Source organism: Gymnogyps californianus, chromosome 18 (genome assembly GCF_018139145.2).
Source record: "Gymnogyps californianus isolate 813 chromosome 18, ASM1813914v2, whole genome shotgun sequence".
Classification (NCBI taxonomy): Eukaryota; Metazoa; Chordata; class Aves; order Accipitriformes; family Cathartidae; genus Gymnogyps; species Gymnogyps californianus.
The window spans coordinates 6,231,437-6,254,943 of NC_059488.1; the positions used below are offsets into that span (position 1 = coordinate 6,231,437).

General features: G+C 42.9%; 1 protein-coding gene across 4 annotated transcripts; it reads left to right on the top strand.

Annotated features, from left to right (window-relative positions):
- The first annotated feature begins 674 nt into the window (after positions 1 to 674).
- Positions 675 to 22,207, top strand: LRRC8A (leucine rich repeat containing 8 VRAC subunit A). Of its 4 annotated transcripts, none has more exons than XR_007767461.1 (4): positions 675 to 790; positions 11,072 to 13,235; positions 16,642 to 18,311; positions 18,408 to 22,207. XR_007767461.1 is itself a non-coding variant. In XM_050907733.1 (4 exons), exons 2-4 carry the CDS (start codon positions 11,079 to 11,081, stop codon positions 16,915 to 16,917), a joined length of 2,382 nt encoding a protein of 793 aa, XP_050763690.1. In that variant the 5' UTR covers positions 675 to 790; positions 11,072 to 11,078; the 3' UTR covers positions 16,918 to 22,207. The 4 variants fall into 4 exon arrangements, 3 of the variants coding, with proteins under 3 accessions (XP_050763690.1, XP_050763689.1, XP_050763691.1); XM_050907733.1 differs by having other exon boundaries at positions 11,072 to 11,247; positions 11,299 to 13,235; positions 16,642 to 22,207; XM_050907732.1 differs by having other exon boundaries at positions 16,642 to 22,207.
- Positions 22,208 to 23,507: the final 1,300 nt, after the last annotated feature.

Genomic DNA, 23,507 nt, shown 5'->3' on the forward strand with positions numbered 1-23,507 from the left:
CTCTCCTACATAGCTAGGAGGCTGGATGCTTGAGAGATCTCAAAGCTTAGGTCTGCTCCCTTGTCTGTTTTCCCATGCCCCATGCTGACATGCAGGAAGCAAGAAAAAAAGCTGTTGTAGTTCTTGTTGATGGTGCTAAACTGCTGCCACTTTAAAAAGATACATGTTGGTAGATATGTGTTGAGAGGAAAAGGGACAGTTGCTTGAACCCAGAGTGGTTAGGAACTTGAGCTACGTTTTCAGATACTCCTGATGGTAACATTTAACAAAAATTCAGGCTTTTCAGACTAGAAGGTAGGTAGTAAAGCCATTAATCCTTTTTCCCATCTAAAAAAAATTGTTCTTCCAGGAGGTTAATCTGTCTCTACCAGTTTAGGCTTAGTTATAATATTAATATTCAGCATCTCCTTTGGCTGGATCTGCAACACCTGCTTTTTGGTAACTTCTGTTGGAATAACAGATGTTGGAGATTCCTTCCTCCTAAGAGTTTTATTTAGCTCTTAGGACTCTTTCTATCTTTCTAGGTATCAGGATGTCTCTGGTTCCCAGTGACCCTCTGAGTTGTTCCTTGCTTCTTAGATATCCTTTACTAAGCTTTACATGACATGGTCCCTCTGTGAACTTGATCCCCTCTTCTTTGCTGATAATCTCTGTTTCATTTCAGGGAAGCTGTTCCCATGGCGTGTGGGGAATGCAACGCTTCGGCACCCGCTCAGGATCCAGCACGCACGAACATCATCCACTTCCAGCACAGAGAACTGAAGTGCAGATAGCAGAACCCAGCTGCAGGGTAAGGGCTACAGGCCAGCTCTTGAGTGGTAAAGTAAAGCCAAAAAAATGACCAGGGTACTACTTAAACATAGTTGCAAAGCACAGAGCAGTGATGAGATGACTGATAAGGAGCAAGGAGGAAAGGTGGTTGATCAGAGGGTGATATGGGGAGAGTGGTGGTATGCTAATTAAATTCTGTGAGCCCTTAGTCAGCTTGAAGATGAAAAAAAGAGTAAAGGAACTGAGCATTGTCCAAAGTAGAGTATAACTGTTATATATTCACCCATACATCTAACTCCTGGCCACATAAACCCCAACTTCTCAATGCGCTACACGGTAAATACTTCAAGGCTGTCCAGTAAATGGTTTGATGACTACTGCCTAAAAGGAATGCAGCTGAGAAGTAGCAAGAACTGTTCAGTTTGGTAGGTGCTCTTCCTTTTCCTGTGGGGTGATGTTTGTATTGCTGGATAGGCATCTCCTAGGCAATTGTTCACAGTGAACTCTTAGGACTCCACTGTAGTCACCCATGTGGGTGTCAATTAGGCAATGACAGAAACTAGTTCCAAGAAACTCCCTGCTTCCTTGGTTCTTCGCTAGGATAGTAATGAAAGGTATTGCAGAATTCTGTGCTTATCTTCAAGATGAGAAACGCTGTCCAGATTGGCTGTGTTCTGAGCAGCGAGATGTGCAGTATGTTGCTTCCAGAGTACAAGTATCCCTAAGACTTGTCTGATGTTCTGGTTAGTGTTCTGGCAGTTCACTGATTTGTTTTTTCATACTGATCCTCTGATGGTATTTGGAAACCCTAACTTTATTCATGTAGGTCAAAGACAAGGTGCATAAATATTTCCTTAAAGTATGCCAGAAACCATGTGTTAAAAGCTAATATTTCCGTGTTTGAAATGTGGAGTGCCTGAAGCCTTCCAGTGATGACTTACTGAATGCTTAAAGTTGATTACGTTCTAGTAAATGCTGCAGGCATTCAGAAAGGTGGTCTGTGGTTTGGGGTTCTCTGATACTTTTTTTTTTTTTAAATAAGCAGTGAAGGTCAAATGTATAAGTTATTGTGTTATTGCTGTGTGATTGGAGCAGGCTTATTAGAGGCCTTCATGTAATTCTTCCACATTCTAAAGAAGGATTTTGTCCAGTAGAGTACTTAAAAAGGAAGTGAAACTCGCTTCTGGTGTTAAATTGAGCCTAACTGGTGTCTAGGAAAATGGAGGTGCAATGTCAGGTGAGTGGTGGTGGAGCACAGAGGAGAAGGGTTTAGGAGTTTTGTGTGGGGCTCCTTAATGGGGGGGGGAGGGGGATGTATAGCTATTGTTTTGGTAATGACTAAAAATTAACGTATTTGGCTGCAGTATGGTGAGCCTCCTTTGTGCATTTTTTCAAGTGTTTTCAAAAATAGCCTCAGTTTAGAATATGCACACTAACACTGAACAGGTGTTTAACAGTCTACATGCTTTGAAGAGTGTATCTTGAATGCTTCCAAGCAGCTCTTCCCTTAAACTGTTGATGTGGTGCATGTATTTTGTATTGCAACTTGAAATCCAGTTCATATAGCTGGATTATACATGCCCCTCCTGCTGCTATGAAAATGCATTTGAAACCAAAAGCTATTCAGTCATGACCTCCCTGCTGAAATAATAGTGCTTCCTTCTCCTTGTGTACTAAGCATTGTTAACATTTGCTATAAAATTACCTTGGCAATTCACACAGCTCCTCTTGTGACAAATTTGCAAGCTGCTTCTCTAGCTACAGCCTACCTCTGTGCACAGTGAAGGTGTGTACTGGACTAGTTAACAGGTTCTCCTTTAGAGTCTTGGTTTTATCAGATCTTGGTGATGAAAGGTTCGATGGCCTGTCCCTTATTAATCAACTAATGCAGTCAGAAAATGTTCTGAGCTGGAAGTCATAGTCACTATTTTGGAGCTCCTGATCCTGAAGGCAAGGCTTACAGGGTATGGTGAATATGTGAGTAGGTGAATATGTACTTATTCCTCTTCTTTCCTCAGACCAAGGCTAAATATTATTGTGCTGATAGCTGATGTCTTACTTATCTTGCTTTTGCTCTTGTCTGCATCTTCTTTCATCTTAACTGGCTCATCTCTTTGAGCTTGAAAACAGCTGTGGCAACACCCATGGATTTGTGCATGTTGTGACAGTCTGTCAACAATCAATTAAGATTATCCTTGCTTAAAAGTTTTTACTCACTTTGAATCTAGTGTCTTGATTTCTTAATCTGTTGTTAAATATGTCAAAGCTCTCCTCTGTCCACCATTTCTGTCTTTAGCTGAAAACAGTTGGTTACCTTTTCTTGTATGACTCTTCTCAATGCTGGAATTAAATGCTGAAGAGCCTTCTCCTGCAGCTGATGAGGTGCTTGAAGCTGTTCTGGCTGTTACAAGTTAATGCTGTTGCTCTCTGTTTATCTTAAGTAGTTACTAACAGAATTCATTCAATCACTTGCAGTAGCGAGTACAAGGGAGTGTTTCATAGTATCTTGTTGGAACAAGGCAGTCGTACTTTTCCAAGACAAGCTCCAAAGCTCTGTCCTTGAAGCATCTTTTTTATGGCAAAGAGAAAATTAATTTTGGATAGGAAGCCTGTGACCAGGTACATTCATAATTTATAAGCTGACACAGACATTTTTCTCTGGTTTGCATCACTGTTGCGAGTCATCTGATAGCACTTAAATTTACATAGCTGTATGACACCAACATACAGTCCCTGCTCCAAGTGTCAGTAATGCTGATAACTTCAGACTGTGTTCAACTCTGTGCAGCTGGGGCAAAATGCTGTCAGAAGTCAGAAAATGTGACAGGCCAAGCCAGGTCTCTGGCATGGATTGTTCTGATAGTGCAGATGTTCTTCCCTGTACTTGTTAGGAACAGGCTTGCTTGTGTGACAGTAAACAGGAGCTGTTGCACTAGACTATTAAGAAAAGAATGTCAGTCTTGCATCTGACAGGAAGAGTCAACTAAGAGGTAGCTGTAAAGATGATAAAGTGCTATCCATAGTGTAGGTGGATTATTCTTTTTCGTGAGCTTCAGTAAAGATGTTGTGACCCAGTTGGTTCACTTCATCCTGCTGCATCTTGTGGCTTGGGTGGGGCTGAATGTTGCATACAGCTGCTGGATGGTTGTGTGAAAACCAACTTACCTTTCTCTCAGCATTGAGTTCACTGGCTGTTCCGCTGAGTGAAGAGTGGAAGTTCTGGCAGCTGCTGTTCCACTACTCTATCTGCTAGTCTAAATGATAAATGACCCTTTAAACTTCATGTGTTCACTTCTCTATCTCAGAAGACATTTTGTCCCACAGGAGGGATTTATTTTTTTAAAGCAGGAAGGGCCTGATGTAGGGATAAGTAGGTTGGTCAGGGCTCTGGCATCTGGTTTCACTGCTGTTTATTTCTGAACAGCAAAGGACAAAATCACTTGAGTTGTTTCATCTCATGTCTTGGACTTTTCCAGTTGATCACGTGGCTGTCCTTGTGCTTGGAAGGTTTTCTGAGGGGTGCCTGAAAGCAGCTCTGTTTCAGCCTCCTTTTCTTCCTTTTAGTTCTGGGCCTAATAAACATGGAGGAGGAGACATGTAAATTCCCAGTCCCATTTCTGACCAGCAAAGCTCTTACATTTCCTGGTTTTTGAACAAAGAGCTCTGTGTCATACCCTTCTTCAGGATTTCAGGTGGCAGCATGCTGGGGAAGGAAGCTCTTCTCTGTTGAAAACTTATTGTAACATGGTAACATGTTGTAGCTCGTCAATAATCAGGTCTGTAGTCTTAACAGCATCAAGGTTTTTCTTTCCCTCATCTACCTCTGATGCTGCCAGCACATGAACAACTCCCTCTTTCTCTGGGCTTCTGAGAGGTAAGAAATTCTGTCAGCAGTGCTTGGCTTCTGCTTTGCAGTCCATAAGCTTAGAAGGAAATCCACTGAGAATTAAGAATATATATAGTGGAAATTAAAGAGTTGCAAGATCCAACATATAATACATCCATGTCTACTTATCTAAAACTGTATTATGAGACTGCCTCACTTGAAAGCTGCACGCCACTAAAGGTGAGGAGGACTTCCCTGATTTCAGGCAGGTCCTGGAAGTAAGGGGTGGAAACTTAAATTCTTGTGCATGTCATGAGATCTTGTGTGTAGTCCTATTTTGCCAGTAGCTCCATTAGTAACAGAATGGCCAACAGAAAGGAGGAAAGAGGAGGCTGGATAAAGTAATCAGCAAATGATGAGTCAAGCTGACAAACTAGCCAGTGAAACAGAACAGTGATGTTATTTCTGTTCACTTTGTCCCTAGCTGGATATGCTGGCCAGCAGTTGCAGGCTGGAATTCAAGCACTGGTCAGCCAGGTGCCTGTCAACAATAAGTCAATCTTCACTTGTTTAGGTTAGATGGTTTTGGATAGAGGAGTTGTCCAAATCAGAGGATGTTTGCTCCTGCAGCAGTTGCTCTGTTAATACCTTGAACTTGTTAAATATCATGGGGGTCCTGGGGTTTGTGGAAGGCATTCGTGCTCTCAGCTCTGTCAGCCTTTATCTAGTAAGGTACATGCTGCTTTATGATGTCTCTGTCAGCCAGATATGTTTAATCTTGTTTCTGACTGGTTTTACTATTTAGGTGTGGTGTGCTCAGAATGTCCCTGTTCTTCTAATATGAGTGATTATCTTTCTCTTCCAGGTGTGTCTAGTAAAACATAGGATTAGTCCTTGGTGATGCTTATGGTTGGCTGAAGTCTGGGTAGGTTTGGCAGGCTGGTTACGTAAGTCTGAAACTGCTGTTTCTTCTGTTGTACCAGCCTGCTCAGCATTAATGGTGAGGCTGGGCTGCAGATAGTAGGTAGGCGCCCAGCAGGCGGAGGCAGGGATGGTTGTTTGGCAAAAGGAGCCCACGGTGGGATGCAGACTTGGATCCAGGTGAATCTGCAGGCACTGAAGAGGTATGTAGTATCTAAATGTGGAATGTGCAAAGATTTCAGGAGCATATTTATTTAGGCTGGATTGATCCTGCTGTATGATAATGAAGCTTTAGCATACAGATCTTTCCCTGTACAATCTCAGATGTTGCTGCTATAAACTGTCCTGGTGTTTTTCTATATTGGATATGAACTGTAGTGCTCAAAGTAGTGCTGCTTTGGTGTAGCGGAAACCCTCAAGGGTAAAGTCATTTCTTGGGGGGTGGGGGATGAGGGACTGCTCAGGGACTGTGTGGTAGCTAGGAAAGCACTGTGGAATGCAAAAGCTGAAACACCTCTGAGACACTTGTGAGACTTTTTTTTTTTTCTCAGTGTGCAATACCTAAAGCCTGCCTGTTTAATTATACCCTTGGAAAACTTACTTCCTTATGCTTCTGATAAGCTGACAGGAGTTTAGGCAGAGATGTTCCGACCTATCAGCTTACGCAAGTTTAGTGAAATCAACTTGCCTTTAAACTTGAATAAAGCACTCTTTCAAAATCTCAGTATTGATGCCTTCCATGCGGCAGAGTTAACTATACTGTAAGCAAATCACCTGTTTGTGAGCTCTAACTGGAAGATTCTGCAACTTGAGGTATATATGAAGGAGCTCGGATCCTTCTTCACCAAGACTGCTCTGACACAGTACTTGCTTTCCAGTTATGACTGTTCCTGTCTATGAACTCCTTCACTCAGTTCATGCATTCTGTGCTCAGCCTTCAGTGAGGCTACATGACAGAAGTGACTTAGCAAATGAAACTTCTTCACAGTAAACACTTTCCTGCTGACCAAGCACACTGGAATTCAACTTCTGAGAAGAGCAGAAGCTTGAAATCTCTGCAGTCTGCCTGCTGGTCCTGTGAAACTTGGTCTGGTCTTGGTCACAAGGGAGGTAACTTTTTTTTTTGGCCAGCTGTCTTCATGCAAGGATTGTTCCTAGTGTTATGCCAGAATAATATCCTCCATGTAAATCATTCTGTTCTGCTGCCCCTGTACTTGTTGGGAGAGTCTGTGTGCCAGCTACCTGCTTGGTTTCTATATAATGGTTGGAATTACAGTCCCTATGGGAAGAATCCTACGGTGCAGGGGAGCGTCAAGTGACAGAGATGGCCCCTGAGAATCTGACTTCTCGGAGTTAGTCTGCTGTTGTCATCAACCCCAGCAGCGAAACTGCTTGCCCTAATCCAGAAGGGAGAATGTTGCAACAAGAATCACATTCTAAAATGATTACAAAATGGAGTCCACAAAATAAAGATGACATTTGCATCTTGATGCGGAACTGTCTTTCAGGAAATAGAAATGGATTACAGGCATGGGAAATCTGGGTGAGGAGGCATGCAACTTTCCCACCTACTTTCTCAAGTTTTTGGTGGGCAATTTTCCCTTTTACTGTAGATGCTGGGAGTAAGATTAGATAAGACATGGCAAATTCCAGCTTCTGTAAAGGTGGCCCCTAGTTTTATTGTTCTTCTTCTGGGGCTTGAACGGGGTCTGCACTGCTGCCAAGAGGAGTAGGGACTTGCTATGAACGTCCTTTTCTTCCTCCAGTGACCCTGTCATTGTTACTGGAAGGCAGGAGATTTCCTGCTCCACCCTACCGGGGTTTAATTGCTGACACTGAGCTGTAATCGACTATCATGGGACACTCAGATGTTTGTGGTTGTTTGGTGTTTTTTTTTTTTTTGTCTTGTAGGTGCACAATGTAAAGGGAGATTTCCTACCCCATGTAACTGGTAAATAGAATTAGGGAGCCTGCTGTGCTAATATCTTGTTGGTTTCCTTCCTAGCTATCTTGAGATACAAATCAAAGTGAGCACAAGGTTAATTTCTTGTGAGAAGAAATTAGGCATTTCCTGGATTGGGCAAAACTAGCAACCCAGCGCTACAACTCAAGTCTGAAAATGCCTTAGCCATGAGACCCCAATTCCTGAAAAGAGATCTTCCGTATTTCGTAAGCCTACTGGGGTAACTATGAAGGGCCTGACAATTCCTGGAAAAGTTTCCCTACCAAGAGTGGTGAAGCACTGGAGGGAGGAGGAAGGATCTTTGGGGAGAAGCGGTATCTAGGCAAGAGAAGGAAATATATATTTATTTTTTTCCTCAGTGTGGGGTAGGAGGAGTAAAGAGTTGTTTAAATAGGGAGCAGTTCTTTTATGAACAATATCAGTGTTTTCACTGCATTTTCCTGAAAAGAAAAGAGGAATAGGATCTGACACAGCATTTAGGGAGAGCTATGAATGGTATGGCAGCATTTGTGTTACCTCTTAGATGTAGTTTAGAAGGAGTCACTACAAAAGCTTTCCATCACATCTGGCAAGAGTGTTTAAGAAAGATGTGTACTTGCTGGGAGACTGCCGTGAGACTCTAATGGAGCCTTAGGGTGGTGTGTAGTGAGACACTCTGGCTGTCAAAGCCAACCTTGGGTTATGAGTCCGGTAGAACTGAAGCTGTGCTCACCTGCAAGCGTAGTTGGATTTCAGAAGCTAAGCCATGTCAAAGTTAACTGTTCCAGCAGATAACTGCAGTAGCTTTTGATGTTCCCTTTTCACAAAGCTTTCCAGACTTTCTCTTATTTGGACTGTAGAAGTGCAGGACTCTGTTCTCTCAGTCTGATTACGGTGGGAGGGATGCAGAGGGTGACAGAGAAGGGCATGTGTGTTCTTGTCCTGTTTGTTTTTCCTTGTGGTCCGGCTGTCAGTGGTCCTGCCCCGGCTCACAAACCTTTCAGTAGCTGAACTTCCTGGTTTCTCTATGAATTGTCTTGCTTTCCTAGCCTGGTGTAGTAGGGGTCCTAACAAAAACCAAAAACCAAAAAACAAACAAACAAAAAATCAGGTATATATCCTGTTTTGGTGCTTCTGAAGAGGGAGGGAATGGATGGGTAAGGAGCCTGGGATAGTACAAGGCTTCTGTCAGTAGTGATTAAAGGCCTCTGTCAGAGCTATAGATTCTCCTTCAGAAAATACAGATATGAAACGGATTTTGACTTTGAATTTTCTTGTCTACGTAGACAAACTGAGGAGACATACAACACCAGGAACTGTGATTCAGGGAGCTGTTTAACTGCTGGCTTCATTTGAGGTGTTCTGGAGTGTGGGGGGTGTAAAGAAAACTTCTGTACCCTGGTTTATCCTGGAATTAGTATTTCTGTAGTGTGCACAGACAGCTCTTCTCAAATGTATCTTGCAAATGGGCTCTTCTCTCCTGGAGGTGGATGTATTCAGAGAAGGAAGCTGAGGCATGGCTGAAATGCCTTGCCTAGGGCCTTGCAGCAAGCTAGCAACAGGACTGGGAAGGGGGCTCTGAACACCTTGTCACTCCTCTTATTCGAGCTGCTCAGGTGCTGTTCAGAAGATGTTCAGTTTTGCCTGTTCTTCCCTCTCCCTGTGAATGTGTAATCCGCTTGCCCTAATCTGTTCTATGCAGTCCATTCTGCAGAGGCATGCTAGCCACTTCGCTAGTGCTGTGCAGTCTAACAGGACAGTAGCTTCTTCTGACCCTGCTGTATATGGCTATTTTCATACCTTGTTTCTGCATCCTGTGCCAGGATTGCATGAGTTTACTGGTTGATAAATTAATAGATTTGCTCCTCTGCCTTGTTTTACTGAACTTCTAGAACAGATATTGCCATTTTGTCTCTCAAAATTCCCCACTACAAAAAAATAAAAATAATAATTAAAAAAAAATTTGCATGTAGTTACCCCAGTCTGTCTCTTGTGATGGACTAATGTAGTATTGGAACTGGATGGGCAGAAGGGCAAATACTTCTTTCAGGGATGGCTGTCATCTTTCAGTCTACCACCTCTAGTTGCTTGCAGCCTTCCCAAGTAGCACTAAGTCAAAGCTGGCATTTTACCACTTATTGTTGTAAGCAGCAAACCAGGGAATAGAGTTCTGTATTTAGTGTCTCTAGGGAATGTGGTGCTTTTTGAGTTCATGTTAGGAAGGGCTTCCTTTGCAGTTCTGTGCTGGAAGTTCATTTTAAATACAAACTTGAATTCTGCCAAAGCAGGTGGTGTGGGCATTCCACTTGTCAAAGAAAGCTTTCTCCCAGCCAGTGGTACATAGAAACCTGCTATCGACCTTGCAGTCCCCCAGGACTTGTTGGGACTGTCCGTACAAATGGTATCTTACGGGTTAGGGAAACATGATTGAATTTTTGCTCTTCCTCCTTTACAATTGAATTCATGCAAGTTTCAAAATGACTGAAGGGCTAGTGCTCGTACTACTCTTGAGCTTGGCTAGCAAGTACGACGTGATATTACTGCTTTTTCACTGTCATTAGAACAAGTTACAATGACTTCATGTTCTTTGCTTGCGTTGCATGTCAGATAGGGGAATTTTGTGAGCTCACAGTTACCCAGTCAGGCTTCCGGCCTTTCTGTGGCTCTTTGAAGAATGTGCTTTAAGTTTCATCTGGAAGTCTGAAGGACAGAACAAGCACTGCCATAAGGCCTCTGCTTCCCAGAACCTTTTGATTTCCTTTGTGACTCTTAAATCCCAGCTGAGATGAACTCTAGGTGGGAGCGGTTGGTCAGGGAAGTGAATTCTTCTTTTAAGTATGCCTCCCCCTTCCGCTGCTTCTGAAGTAAGTAAGGCAAAGAGCAACTGTTACAGGATTTCAGTACTGAATCTATCAGAGAGCAAGTAACTAATCTTTCCTTGGAGAATTAATGCGAAGGGAGGAAGCCAAAACTACTTACATGCAAGGAAAAGTCATGATATCGGGCAACTTTGTTCTCTTTTCCAGCTTGCTTTATCAATGTGATGTTGAGTTGCATCAATGAAGTGGTTCTAGGAAATATAACTGTATTGTATGTAAATCCTCTTCCTTGCCCCTGCAGTTTGAGAATCACACAAATGCAGAATTATCTGCTAGCTCTGTAAGAACAGTAACAAACTCGTGGCAACTATGCTCTGCGTGGATTTTATCACTTCTAACAGTGCTGGCAAACTCCATGCCTGAAATAAAATCCCTAGATAAAACAGTAAACTTCCAAATGCTGGTCTGGCCAGGGTAGTTTAAGTCTGTCCTGCGGGCTTTCTTTTAAGTGTGAATGTCTTGCCCCACAGACTGCTAATGGTAAGTACCGGTTCTGATGTTTTGTGACAATTCATCTGTCAGGAAAGACAGCAAGAAACTAACTTCACAGCCTCAGCTGTAGCAAATTACTCACAGGAAGCCTCATTCATTTGTCTCCAAGTGACTTGAAATTGGGTCTCAGCTAATTCCAGTCTTGCTGTGCCAGCACTTAACATGAGTTTCCTGATGCCCTCTTGAAAAGCAGAACAAAACAGTTTAAGCTAGTAATGCCTGCTTCTGGTTTCCTTTCAGGTGAATCATGATTCCAGTCACTGAATTGCGCTACTTTGCTGACACTCAGCCAGCATACCGCATCCTGAAGCCATGGTGGGATGTCTTCACAGACTACATTTCCATAGTGATGCTGATGATTGCAGTGTTCGGAGGGACGCTTCAGGTCACCCAGGACAAAATGATTTGTTTGCCCTGTAAATGGGTTACCAAAGACTCTTGCAATGACTCAGTCAGAGGTTGGACAGCTGCAACCTCAGAGCGTACCTACTATAACTCTAGTCTTGTTCCCTCTACTGATACAGGGCCTACGGGGATTCGATATGATTTGGACCGGCACCAGTATAACTATGTGGATGCGGTGTGTTATGAGAACCGTCTTCACTGGTTTGCCAAGTATTTTCCTTATCTGGTGCTGCTGCATACTCTCATCTTCCTGGCTTGTAGCAACTTCTGGTTCAAATTCCCAAGGACCAGCTCCAAGCTGGAGCATTTTGTGTCTATTTTGCTTAAGTGTTTTGACTCTCCGTGGACAACGAGGGCATTATCTGAGACAGTGGTGGAAGAGAGTGATACCAAGCCAGCATTTGGGAAAATGAATGGCTCCATGGACAAGAAATCCTCCACGGTCAGTGAGGATGTGGAAGCCACTGTTCCCATGCTGCAGAGAACAAAGTCTCGAATTGAGCAAGGGATTGTGGACCGGTCTGAGACTGGTGTCTTGGACAAAAAGGAAGGTGAACAGGCCAAAGCACTCTTTGAGAAAGTGAAAAAGTTCCGCACGCATGTGGAAGAGGGAGATATAGTTTATCGCCTGTACATGAGACAGACCATCATCAAAGTGATCAAGTTCATTCTGATCATCTGCTACACTGTTTACTATGTCAACAACATAACGTTTGATGTTGACTGTAAAGTGGACATTGAGAGCTTGACTGGCTACAGGATGTACCGCTGTGCTCATCCTTTGGCCACTCTCTTCAAAATCCTGGCATCTTTCTACATCAGTTTGGTGATATTCTATGGCTTGATCTGCATGTACACACTCTGGTGGATGTTGAGGCGTTCACTCAAGAAATACTCCTTTGAGTCCATCCGGGAGGAGAGCAGTTACAGTGACATTCCTGACGTGAAAAATGACTTTGCTTTTATGCTCCATCTGATCGATCAGTATGACCCCCTCTACTCCAAGCGCTTTGCTGTCTTTCTGTCGGAGGTGAGTGAGAACAAACTGCGGCAGCTGAACCTCAACAATGAGTGGACTTTGGAGAAGCTGCGCCAGAGGATCACCAAGAACTCCCAGGATAAGCTGGAATTGCATCTTTTCATGTTGAGTGGCATTCCTGACACGGTCTTTGACCTCATTGAGCTGGAGGTCTTGAAGCTGGAGCTTATCCCTGATGTCACTATTCCCCCAAGCATTGCTCAGCTCACCAGCCTTAAGGAACTGTGGCTCTACCACACAGCTGCCAAAATTGAGGCTCCAGCCCTTGCCTTCTTGAGGGAGAATTTGAAATCTCTCCACATCAAGTTCACAGACATCAAGGAGATTCCTCTTTGGATTTATAGCCTGAAGACACTAGAGGAGCTTCATCTGACAGGGAATTTGAGTGCTGAAAACAACCGGTACATTGTGATAGATGGATTGAGGGAGCTGAAGAGGCTGAAAGTGTTGAGGTTGAAGAGTAACCTCACCAAGCTGCCACAGGTGGTGACAGATGTTGGTGTGCATCTTCAGAAGCTTTCCATCAACAACGAGGGCACCAAGCTCATTGTTCTCAACAGCCTTAAGAAAATGGTCAACTTGACAGAACTTGAGCTGATCCGTTGTGACTTGGAACGCATTCCTCACTCTATCTTTAGCCTCCACAATCTGCAGGAGATAGACCTGAAGGACAATAACTTAAAGACCATTGAGGAAATCATCAGCTTCCAGCACTTACATCGTCTCACTTGCCTTAAATTGTGGTACAACCACATTGCCTACATCCCCATGCAAATAGGCAACCTAACCAATTTAGAACGCCTTTACCTGAATCGTAACAAGATAGAAAAGATCCCTACCCAGCTGTTCTATTGCCGAAAACTTCGGTATTTGGATCTCAGCCACAACAACTTGACTTCCATACCGCCAGACGTTGGACTTCTTCAAAACCTGCAGAATCTAGCTGTGACAGCCAACAGGGTAAGTGAGCAAGGAGCTGAGCGTTCCTGTGTGAGTAAAAGTAACTCTGGCACTTTTGTTATCTGTGTGATTAAACATGCTACAGTGGTGTGTGAAGTACTCCTGGCACTGCTGTTCTATTTAAATTCTCAAGCTTTTGTTTCTCTCTGGGGGGTTTATCTAAGGCAAAGCATTGCAAATAACTCCAGGGGCAAGCCTTTCTTCGAACAGCCCTTGTTCTGTAGCATTTCCTTTCTTAACAGTGAAACTGCTTCTGAGTGCCAGTTGGAGGCTGTTAGAAATCCTGCCTGTCAGTTGTTTCTCTGCAGTTGGAAGCTTGTAGTCTCTAGATTGACATCAGTTTTGGGCTTAAAATGGAGATCTGAGAAACTGTAGTCTTAATCTAGAACTATGCACTTAAGCCTATGTACTTCAGACATGTACATACACTATGGCAGCAGCCATCTAAGGCATGTATGTGTGGGGCTTACAGCTTTGCTTATAGTACTCTGCATTTCCAGGGAACGCTCCATAGTTTGGTCTTGTAAGCATGCACTTTTTGTGAGAAGTTGGGTATGGACAGACTTACAAAAAACAGTTCTTAAGCTCTAACTTTTAAAATGCATTGTCTCATTCCACAAAGGTGACTTTGGAGAGAGCAAAGCAATCTTCTGCAGTGTCCTTACTCAGGGCAGAGTGAACTAAACCAGGTTTATCAGTTGGCAGTCAGTTAGATGTGAAAGTGTGAACTGTGGCAATTCCTTGACTTTCAGAGGGGAGGAAATATGATGGCACCTTGCTATGCCTCAGCATGATGGCTGTGGGTTTTCTTGTGTAATCCCGGATAGGTTAAGTCCAAGCCTTAACTGTTTAAGTCTGTCTAAGCACACGGCAGGTTAGAGGGGATGACCAAGTGTGCTATGCTGCCTGATTACCACAAGTTGTTTCTTGGCTTGTGATGGGGGGCATTTACTTGCTTAAAGCAAACTGTACCCATGTTTTTTCCTGAATCCTTGTTCCTGTGTTTGGGATTAAGGAGACTTCATTTGCCATGTATCACAAAGATCAGTCTGTGACTGCACAGACTGATGTGCTGAGCGGAATGGCTTGTTGAAGTTTTCATTCATTCTGTTTGCAAATTCCTGGGAGGCTCTTTTTCTCTTGGAGTTTATTACCACCTAAAGTTGCAAAAGGCTCTAACATAACTACAAATTGCAGACAGATCTAATTAGTGGCTTCTGGGTTCTTCTGGGAACATGCAGTAGAATTGTCCTGGAGCAGTTCTAGTTTTCACTGTCATATATTAAGATCCTTACTGCTATTGGCAAGATGTATTCATAACTGAACACTCAAATTCTCTGTGAGAGGCAGACAAAGCAACTCTAGTATGGTTTGGCTTTTCACAGGGGAAGCGCACTCAGATCAAGTATTTAATTGCTAATGCAGTTCATTATTACACAGAGTTCCTAAAACTCCAGCCAGCATTTTGAAGTTAGTGTCTGAAAGTTCTGGTCTGTGTTGTGCCACTGAAGAGTAACAGCAGACAAGCAGCAGCCATTCAGCTATCCCAGTTTAATAGCTGCTCACTCAGTTTTCCCAGCACTAACGGACTGGATGGCTGTGCATCTGTTTGTATTGGTGGTTTAAGCTCTGGTAAACTTTATGGTATGTGCACATCATTTCATATTAAGTTAGAAACCAAAATATTTTCTTGGGGCAAGTGGGGCTGGTATGGGCAGTTTCTGAGGATGGCATTAACCAAAGACGAGGGAGTCTTAAAGATTCTTAAACTACTGTTCGGAACTCGGATAATTCTGTACCATTTGTCTTCTGGCAACCTTCCTAGCACAGCTTCCCGAGGGTTAATCTGCAGTGTATCCTCTGCAGTCTTGGGGTGGAGCATCTCTTGGATGAAAAGGAGTTACAGGCAGCTCCATTTTCTGCAGCACAGTGTGGCACCACCCATTTCTCTCTGAAAAAAACCGCTAATGCTACAGGAAGGCTGGAGCAGCCTTTGCTCCAGTGTGTTCTGAAACAAAAGGTGATGAGGACCTAGTGAAACAGCTAAGCTGTTTGTGTCCTCTGCAGGTGCCTGGGCAAGGCCACAATTGCCCTGGGGCTCTGACAGCCTGGTTGGTTACAGTAAACAGTGACAGCAAGAAACACAAGGGCTGGTAGGCTGGCATTTCCCAAGGCCAGGAATTATCTCAAATGGCCTCTCCTAGCTCAGCAGTCTTAGCAAATAGAGACTTCTGGAGTTGGCTGGTACTAGTGTACCATTCTGGGAAGCAGGCTGTATTATAGCACATTGCTTCCTTCCTAAACCAATACTTGTCCCTTAAATAACACTATTATTTTCAAGAGTCTGTGATCATTTGATTGCATGTTGCTGTTTGCAAAACACTCAACAGTACCAGTAACAATGACTGAATTGAACTGTCTTTAATTGGTCTGGTCTCATCTTGGCTTTTCCTTGGACTCCATCTCATTCAGAACTGATTACAGCCTAATTTAGCCATGAATGATATAATGCATAATTTAAGTTTTAAAAAGGTCATGGTTCCATTTAAAGGCAAATGATAGCCTCCAAGATGAGACTTTGAATTAAGGCGAGAATACTGAATTGCTACATTTAGTTCATAGCCTAGTGTTTGTTAAACCTTAGCCATATTGTTTTCCTAGAAATTCTTTGGGAGGATTGGACTATTAAAAGGCTTTAATAGAAATAAGCCTATTAAATTAGTGACTCATGGATACATGAAGATGGTGGTGGGAAAGCTAGCAGCTGGTGGCTTCATTTTTTTGTTGCATTTTTGGCACTGTCAAAAAAACCTGTGCTTTGGAGCCTAGAAAGTCTGCAACATTTCAAAGCCCTACAGAAATGATGGAAGAATAGTCCCAGTTCTCAGCGCCTGGAGATCATACCCACGTAGCCTCTGCTCTTATTACAGCAAAACTAGGAGTCTTGACTAAATCTGGTCTTTATGGTGTTAAGTATAATACCAATTGTACAATGGCTACTTAAAGCAAAGGAGCTATGATCCAATGATGGTATAAAGGGGTTGGGATAGAAAGAAGCTAATATAGATGGGAGCATGTGACAGCATAGGCCAGCTGTGAGCAGGTTTCTGGTCGTCTAATTCTGTTCTTGGTGATGTCTTCTGCTTTAGCCACCGTCATTGGTGATCTTTTGTAACTAATGTGATAGAGTGTCTGAAAGAGGAATCCATACAATCATGGGGTAGTGACTTTTACGTTGGGAACAGTCCTTATGGTGGAAAGTAAGAGCTCACTCAAGGGAAGTGGATGATCGAAAACAAGTGCTCTGTAAACCTTGAAGCATTCTGTGGGCTTGTTGGTCTCTTATGAGCATGTGTCCATGTTTGCTGGTGACTTTGCCTATGATTGATTTCCTTTTTTTTTTCAGATTGAGAGTCTCCCACCAGAGCTGTTCCAGTGCAGGAAGCTGAGAACCTTGAACCTGGGAAACAACGTGCTGCAGTCACTTCCGTCCCGGGTTGGAGAGCTGACAAATCTGTCGCAGATAGAGCTACGAGGGAACCGCTTGGAGTGCCTGCCTGTGGAGCTGGGAGAATGTCCTCTGCTGAAACGCAGTGGGCTTGTGGTAGAGGAGGACCTGTTCAACACACTGCCCTTGGAAGTCAAAGAGCGGCTGTGGAGGGCAGACAAAGAGCAAGCTTGAACCCCTGAAAAAAGGGGAAAGCCTCTGACCAACTAGAAGGAAACAAAAGGCCATTCCAGTCCCCTTTTCCCCAGATCCTCCCCTTTCTCCCCTCCGATCTCTACCAGACTAGCCAAGGAGTCCCTGAAAAAACATGACTCTGAGGCAGCTTCTTGCCTCAGATGCCAGATGGGGGAAGCTTGGGATCAGGATGAGGATCAAGACAGATTAGTCGGCCTCTGAGCAAGGGCCAGTGGGAGTAAGAGGTGTTCCTGTTCTTCTGGACAGGAAGCGGGGTGAGAAGAAATGACCTTTCAATGGAAGAGAAAATGAAATGTGGGGATTGCTGCATTGCTCCAAATGGGGCTTATACGTGTCGGGGACTGAGAGTGTCTAGTGTCCTGCAAGCAAAGATCAAGAGACTAGGAAACCTCTTGAACCTGCGTCTCTGACACCTGGTACTGTTCCCCTCTGACTCAGAGATTCAGGCAGTGAGGCCCCACAGTGGGGTGGGATAGGATACAGACAGCTGGTTTTATCTAGATGCTGGCATTAGGATTTGGGGGATAAACTTATCTCAGACATCAGCTTGAATGCAGGATCTTTTTTTTTTACCAATTGTCTTTCCCCTTTGCACTCCACACCTTCTCCTCTGCCCCTGGAGAAGGAATCAAACCCCCCAAACTCTATCTGCTCATTTAAGATTGCACTATTTTAACTGTTTCAAGTCACTTGTGGTGATGAGTAGATCACATAGCATCCTTCTCCAGCTGATGTGCTGGAGGCACTAACTGACATAATTCCAGAGCTTTAGGCTGTTCTGAAATGAATGGTTATAGTGCAAGTGGGAGAAAGATCTGGATAAAAAGCAGTCGGACTGTCTAATCTACTCTCCCAGAAGCATCAAGTTGCTTCAGGATCTGGCTTTTAAAGTTTTTAAGCTACTTTTAAATTCCTGCTATTTTGTCCCATATCAAGTATGAACATACAACTGGTCAGTGTGTTGAGGTGTCTCCTGGGGTTGGTGGTGTTAGTAAGGAGGAACACTCAGGTTTCCTCTGCACCTCTTGCCCCCCCATTAAGTTATTAGATGCTTTGCCAGTGTTTTTCATGAAAGCAGTCTACAGAGCCGTTTGATTGTTCTTTTCTGTTGTCCTCCTCACTTTAACAGCTGTCCGTTCCTGTTACACCTCTTGACCTAAATAAGAGGCTAATGCTGATTGAACTTGGTGCTGGAAAAGAAACCTGTCCTCCTATTTCTTCCCCTTTTCATTCCCTCAGCATTAAGGAGCAGTATGAGAATCCTCCATGGACTGAGCTCCTCTAGATCCCTGGGACAGAGCAGCCTTTATTGAAACAAGTCTGACCTGTTTGGTATTGTTTGACAAAAAAAACAACCTTCTGCACTGACAGAGGTAGATAACTTGTAATAGCTACTGATAATCATGTCCTTAAGGTGGAGTGGTTAAGGTGTGCCTACAATACACCCTAAGTCTGCTCTTTTCCATCAGAAGGAAGAGGTGGCTCAAGGATCTGCAGGTCCTGGTTGTAATACTCTCCATCAGACCGACAGGTTGGCTCCAAGGTGGAGTGCTGCAAGCTGAGGCATGAGAAGTTTGGAGGCCTCCCATGTGTACCAAAGGGGGAAGCTGCAGCCATCTCCAGAGTGGTTGCTGGCAAGCTGCCAGTGAGTGCCCTGGCTTAGCAAATCGTGGTGATCCCTTGGATGTCGGGGCAATAAGGCACGCTGTGGCTTTCTTCATCAGATGTAAGAGATGAAGTATATACACTAAACATGCTGAAACCATGAACAATGTTAACTGGGCTCTGGATTTGTTGATGTTCAGATGCTTAAATAAAGCTACATTAAAATCCAGGAGATCTGTTTATAAAACTGCTTTTAAGAAAGACATAAATTCTGCCTCCCTTAGTCCATTCATTGTGAAAAGTTTAAACAGTCCAGGGAAGAATATAATTAAATCTCTTTATCTGGAAGGCAAGGTACTGTAAGAGCTCTTCTTCTTTCTAACAGGGTTAGCGTCTTGAAATTGTGTTAGAGTTGGGGCCACTGCTGAAAGGATGGGGAAGTATTGATGCTGATGCTTCTTGGATTGTACTCATTCTATTTGCACAAGTATTTTGGCTTAACAGAGAGGGCAGAAATTGCTAGGTGGGCTTAATGCTGCTTAAGTAAAGCAGGAATGGCTTCAGGCTTAGCTACAGTAATACTGTTTTCTGGTCAGTTCCTTGTGGTCGGTGTGGGGGCTGTTTGGATTGTGAAGGAAAGTTTTTGGTTTTGTTTTTTTTCCCCTTACTCTGTGCCAAAAGATAGTGCTGGAGAGTAATAGCTACTGAATAGAGGCTTGAACTCTGTTTTGTATTCAAGGCCACTGGGGAACTGGTTTACAACACATGTATTTTAGACTAGGCAGGACTGAAAGGGCAAAGCACCTCACACGATTTTCACCTAGCTTACAGGAGCAGAGAGATTTCTTCTGTATGTCTAGATCATTGTAGACGAGCGCTTTGACTCTTGATTCTAGTTGTGGTCTTAGTTATACAAACTGAACTTTACACAGCTATGTTAGAAGTTTCTATAAGCAGCTCCTGAAAGTATGCTGCAGCGCTTTTAGAAGCTTGCAAGCCTCCTGAACTGCCGTGTATCTCAGTGCTGAGTCCATAGGACAAGTGGACAATAGGCTGTTCTGCTAGAAGTGAGAGACTGTCTCTAATTTCTGATCAAATAACTGAGCTATGCTCCTGCTGCTTGCTGAGTAGAGACTGCCCTATGCCTGAGGTCTACAAAGCAATTATAAGACAGGTCAATATTGATCATGCATGAAAACACTAGCTTTCTGCTGCTCTTACAATATTCCAAGCTCATTTTTTTTCGGTCATTGCTGCTAGGGCTTGAGATAGCTTCCTGTGTGGCAAAATTGGGATGAGCAGTCTGATAACTTCTTGTACCAGAAACACAGGTGGCACAAAAATACATTGCCACTCTGGAAGACAGCAATATGTGTTATTTACTCCTGATACGTGCTTCTTGGTCTTCCCTCAAATAGATACTGATTCCAGAGTATCAGTCTTGTATGATGAGATGGAAGAAGCTTTAAAACTTCAAGGATAGGGTCTAAACCATGAGGTCCTGAACATGTTTACTGCTCAGGACTCCTGCAAAACTCAACCCACAGCAGAGTGAGTCATCCACTTCCCATACTTGTCTGGATTGCTCAGTCTTTGAGGGATGAGCTTACATCAACAATCCTTCCTCATTTGCAAGTATTCAATCAGTATACATTTTTTTCCTTTAAGTTTCCATCAAACTGAAGTTTAGGGGTTTTATTTCTGACACTGATCTGTGCGTTCGGAAAAAAAGTTCAACTTAAGCAGACAATCAACAGTCTGTTCAGTGTCTTGTTCTCCTGACAGGCTTTTCAAAGCACTCTAGTAGTAGCAAGCCAGATTAGCTGCTAAACCATATGACAACTTGAGTTCAAACCGGCTGTTTCCTTAATAGCACTTCTGAGCTGAATGAGTTCTTGGAGCCCCTGCAGATCACAAGCACGCTCATCCCATGTTAGGACCGAAGGTTAGTAAAATGGAATTCTACCTTTCCTGCTAAATACCCCCAAAAGTAAGAAGTTGCAACTAATTATTTTGAACCAGCTGAAAGGCGAGGAATACCAAACCTATTAAATGTGTTAAATCTTGCTGTATCTCTGAAACTATGCACTGGAATGTTAGCTGAAGTTGTTTGTTGTTTAAGATTGTTTTCTGATTTTATTATTTGGTCCCCAGTTAATTCAGCAGCTGGAATTAATTTGCTCTGCCAGTCTGAATGGATAAATAGCTGTTACAGGTATCTTTCATGATGTGGTGTTCTTTGGTATTAATTGTCACTTCCTGATAATATCCTACCTCATTTTTTATTTTTTCTTATCACCATTTATACACTCCATTTAGCTCACTTCATTTTAATTAAAGTTCGTGGTGTTCATTACCATAAATAGTATTAAGTGGCTTTCTGTTGCTGAACCACACTGAGGTCCTTCCCCCCCCCTAACAAATAATTCTAGGAATTTTGAGAACAATAACACATCCTTTAGAGAGGATGAGGTGTATGGAAAAAAGTTTCAAATATTATTGATTCAACAGCTGTGACATTGTTTCCTTACCTTTTTTCTGCTTTGGAAAGGGACTCTGCATGGTTTGAGTGCTTTGGATTTTTTTTAGTCCTCCTTCAGGGGAGGAGTAACTTTTTCCCTCATTAATAGTTGTACCTTCTCTAGAGAAGATACATTAATGTAACTTCTCCACAGAGGCACTTGCTCCTTCAAGTGTGTGTGTTATAATCTCTGCCTGAAGCCAGCTGTTCGCTCTGATTCTTTTTCTTTCAACCATGGAGAGATTTCTTAACTTTTGGTGTGACTTCTCACTGACAAACAATACTGTCATACCTTAAACAGTAGTCATCTACTCTGAAATGTTACCTAAGGTAAGGCTGTGTGAATGCTAACTAGTAAAGCTATTGCTTAAACTTCACTTTTTATTTTCCTTGTTGCATTTTAAAAGGAAAATTTTTTCCCCACTGTTTGGCCGCACAGTGGATCCCGTAGTTTTACTAAGCATGTGTCAAAACAGAGTGAGTTTTCTGCCCTGCCTGCATTCTAACAGTGCATGAAGCAGAACTGGCACTGGACAAGAGTATTGTTTGACTCGGACCTTTCTCCCTCCATCCCTCCAGCTGCAGTGGTAGGTTAATATTCAACTGCTTTGGCAGTAAGAAATCCTCCAGGAATCTCATCTCTGAAATCCCTTTTCAAAAGTAGCTGTACTTGAATTGCTGGACCCCAATAGCAAAGGTGAACTTTGTGTGAATACACACAAAGAAAGGCTTAATTTAGGATTTCTGGAATTACCTTTCCCTTCCTCCCTCTCGGTCTCCTCTAGAAAAATTTCCCACATTGTTCAATAAAATTCCTTTAGAGAAGACTTAATGAGAAGGGGGCTGATGAGCCTGAGTCATTTTTTACAGCTGACAAATGTGTCCATTTAAGACACTACTCATGGCTTAAACATTGTTCACTCCCATTTTGTAAATGCATGAGCAGGGTTGTGGTTTGGCATCCGAGACCTGCAACTTGATGTAACATTTCAGAATCATGACATTCACTTTGTATGTGGGATTGTTTGGGCAGCTGATCAACAGCACCTCCACCTTAAGCACTGAAGGCTGCTATTGTTTTCTCTGAAAGACTTGTAAGACTGGACACTTTAACAGAATAAAAGTTTTAATTTTTAATTTGCATTTTCCTTTTTTGTCTGCTTTCTTTTAAGTTTTCTGTATGCAAAGGCACTTAGCCTTTCACGATCTTGCTTTTCAGAAGACTTGTTAATAATTCCAGCTATTGTGTAGGATTATTGGGCTTTTTTACTCATCACATGAGTCCTTGTGGATTATGACATTCCTTTATGAATAAGCAAAAAGTAGATGTACAGCGAAAGAGGTCCTGCTCAGTGACAAGCCTGGACTGCCTTATGTATTTCACCATCACTTAACAAATGGCTGAAACAGTTTACGTTGCCTAATACTAAGACTGTTGGGATTGTTGTCTACATAGACCTAAAGAAACTCAGTTGGGTTTTCAAAATGCATATTGTGCTCCCCTTCCCTACGAAAGAGATAGGGACTGAAGTCAATGGAGAAAACTGCCTGTTGCCATAGAAATAGTGTCTTCAGCCAACTGCTGGTAACAAATTATTTAAGTGTGTTTCCCAGCTGCCTGCCTCATGCACTAATTTTTCAACTGAAAATGCTGGCAGATAGCGTCTTTCGTAATTGAGCATGTTCATGATGTGTTACAGAGAATCAGCCTGTAACTTTCAAAGACAGTTTGAGTTTGTGCAGCTCATTTATTGTATCGAAAGGTATTTCTCTTGTGTTTTGCCTTCCCTTGCTTCCTTTGTCCCAGACTACTTGACCGCAGTGACATTGGCCCCACTTCAGTGACAGAAAATGTGAGCAGGCTGTGAAACAGGTGAAAGGTGGTTTTCTCAAATGCTGCTTATTGGCATTGATGACTTTTAATGAAATACTTAGCAGGACTGAACCAAGAAAGGAGAGGACAAAATGCCCCTTGTCATCTCAGGCTCGCTTGGGCTGCAGCTACTTTTGGCAAGGATTTACCAGCTCTTTGAATAGCTGAGCAAAAGGAAAGAATGAAAGGTACCATCAAAGAAAACCGGTGCTTGCTGGATTCCTGCAGGACTTTAATACAGTGATGGGGAAAGAGCCCAAGGGTAAAGAACTGATCTGTCTTTGTTGGAAAAAGACTTTTAATCCTGATAATTCCAAATTTTCTATGTAGCTCACTGAAAAGCATAGAGTAAAGATGCAGTAGAGGCAGCTGGAACTATATTGGGTTTATTCCAGTAAAGTCCTCTAGTCCTGCTGCACCATAAGCTTTTTACCTTGCTGATTTCGGAAGAAAGTAACCGTCTTGGTTTTACCTGTTGATGACAATGAGAATTCTCTTGATGGAAAATTACTGCATTTCTGAGGCTTCTGATAACTTGAAAGAAAGGACTGCCAATATGGGAAAAACAAA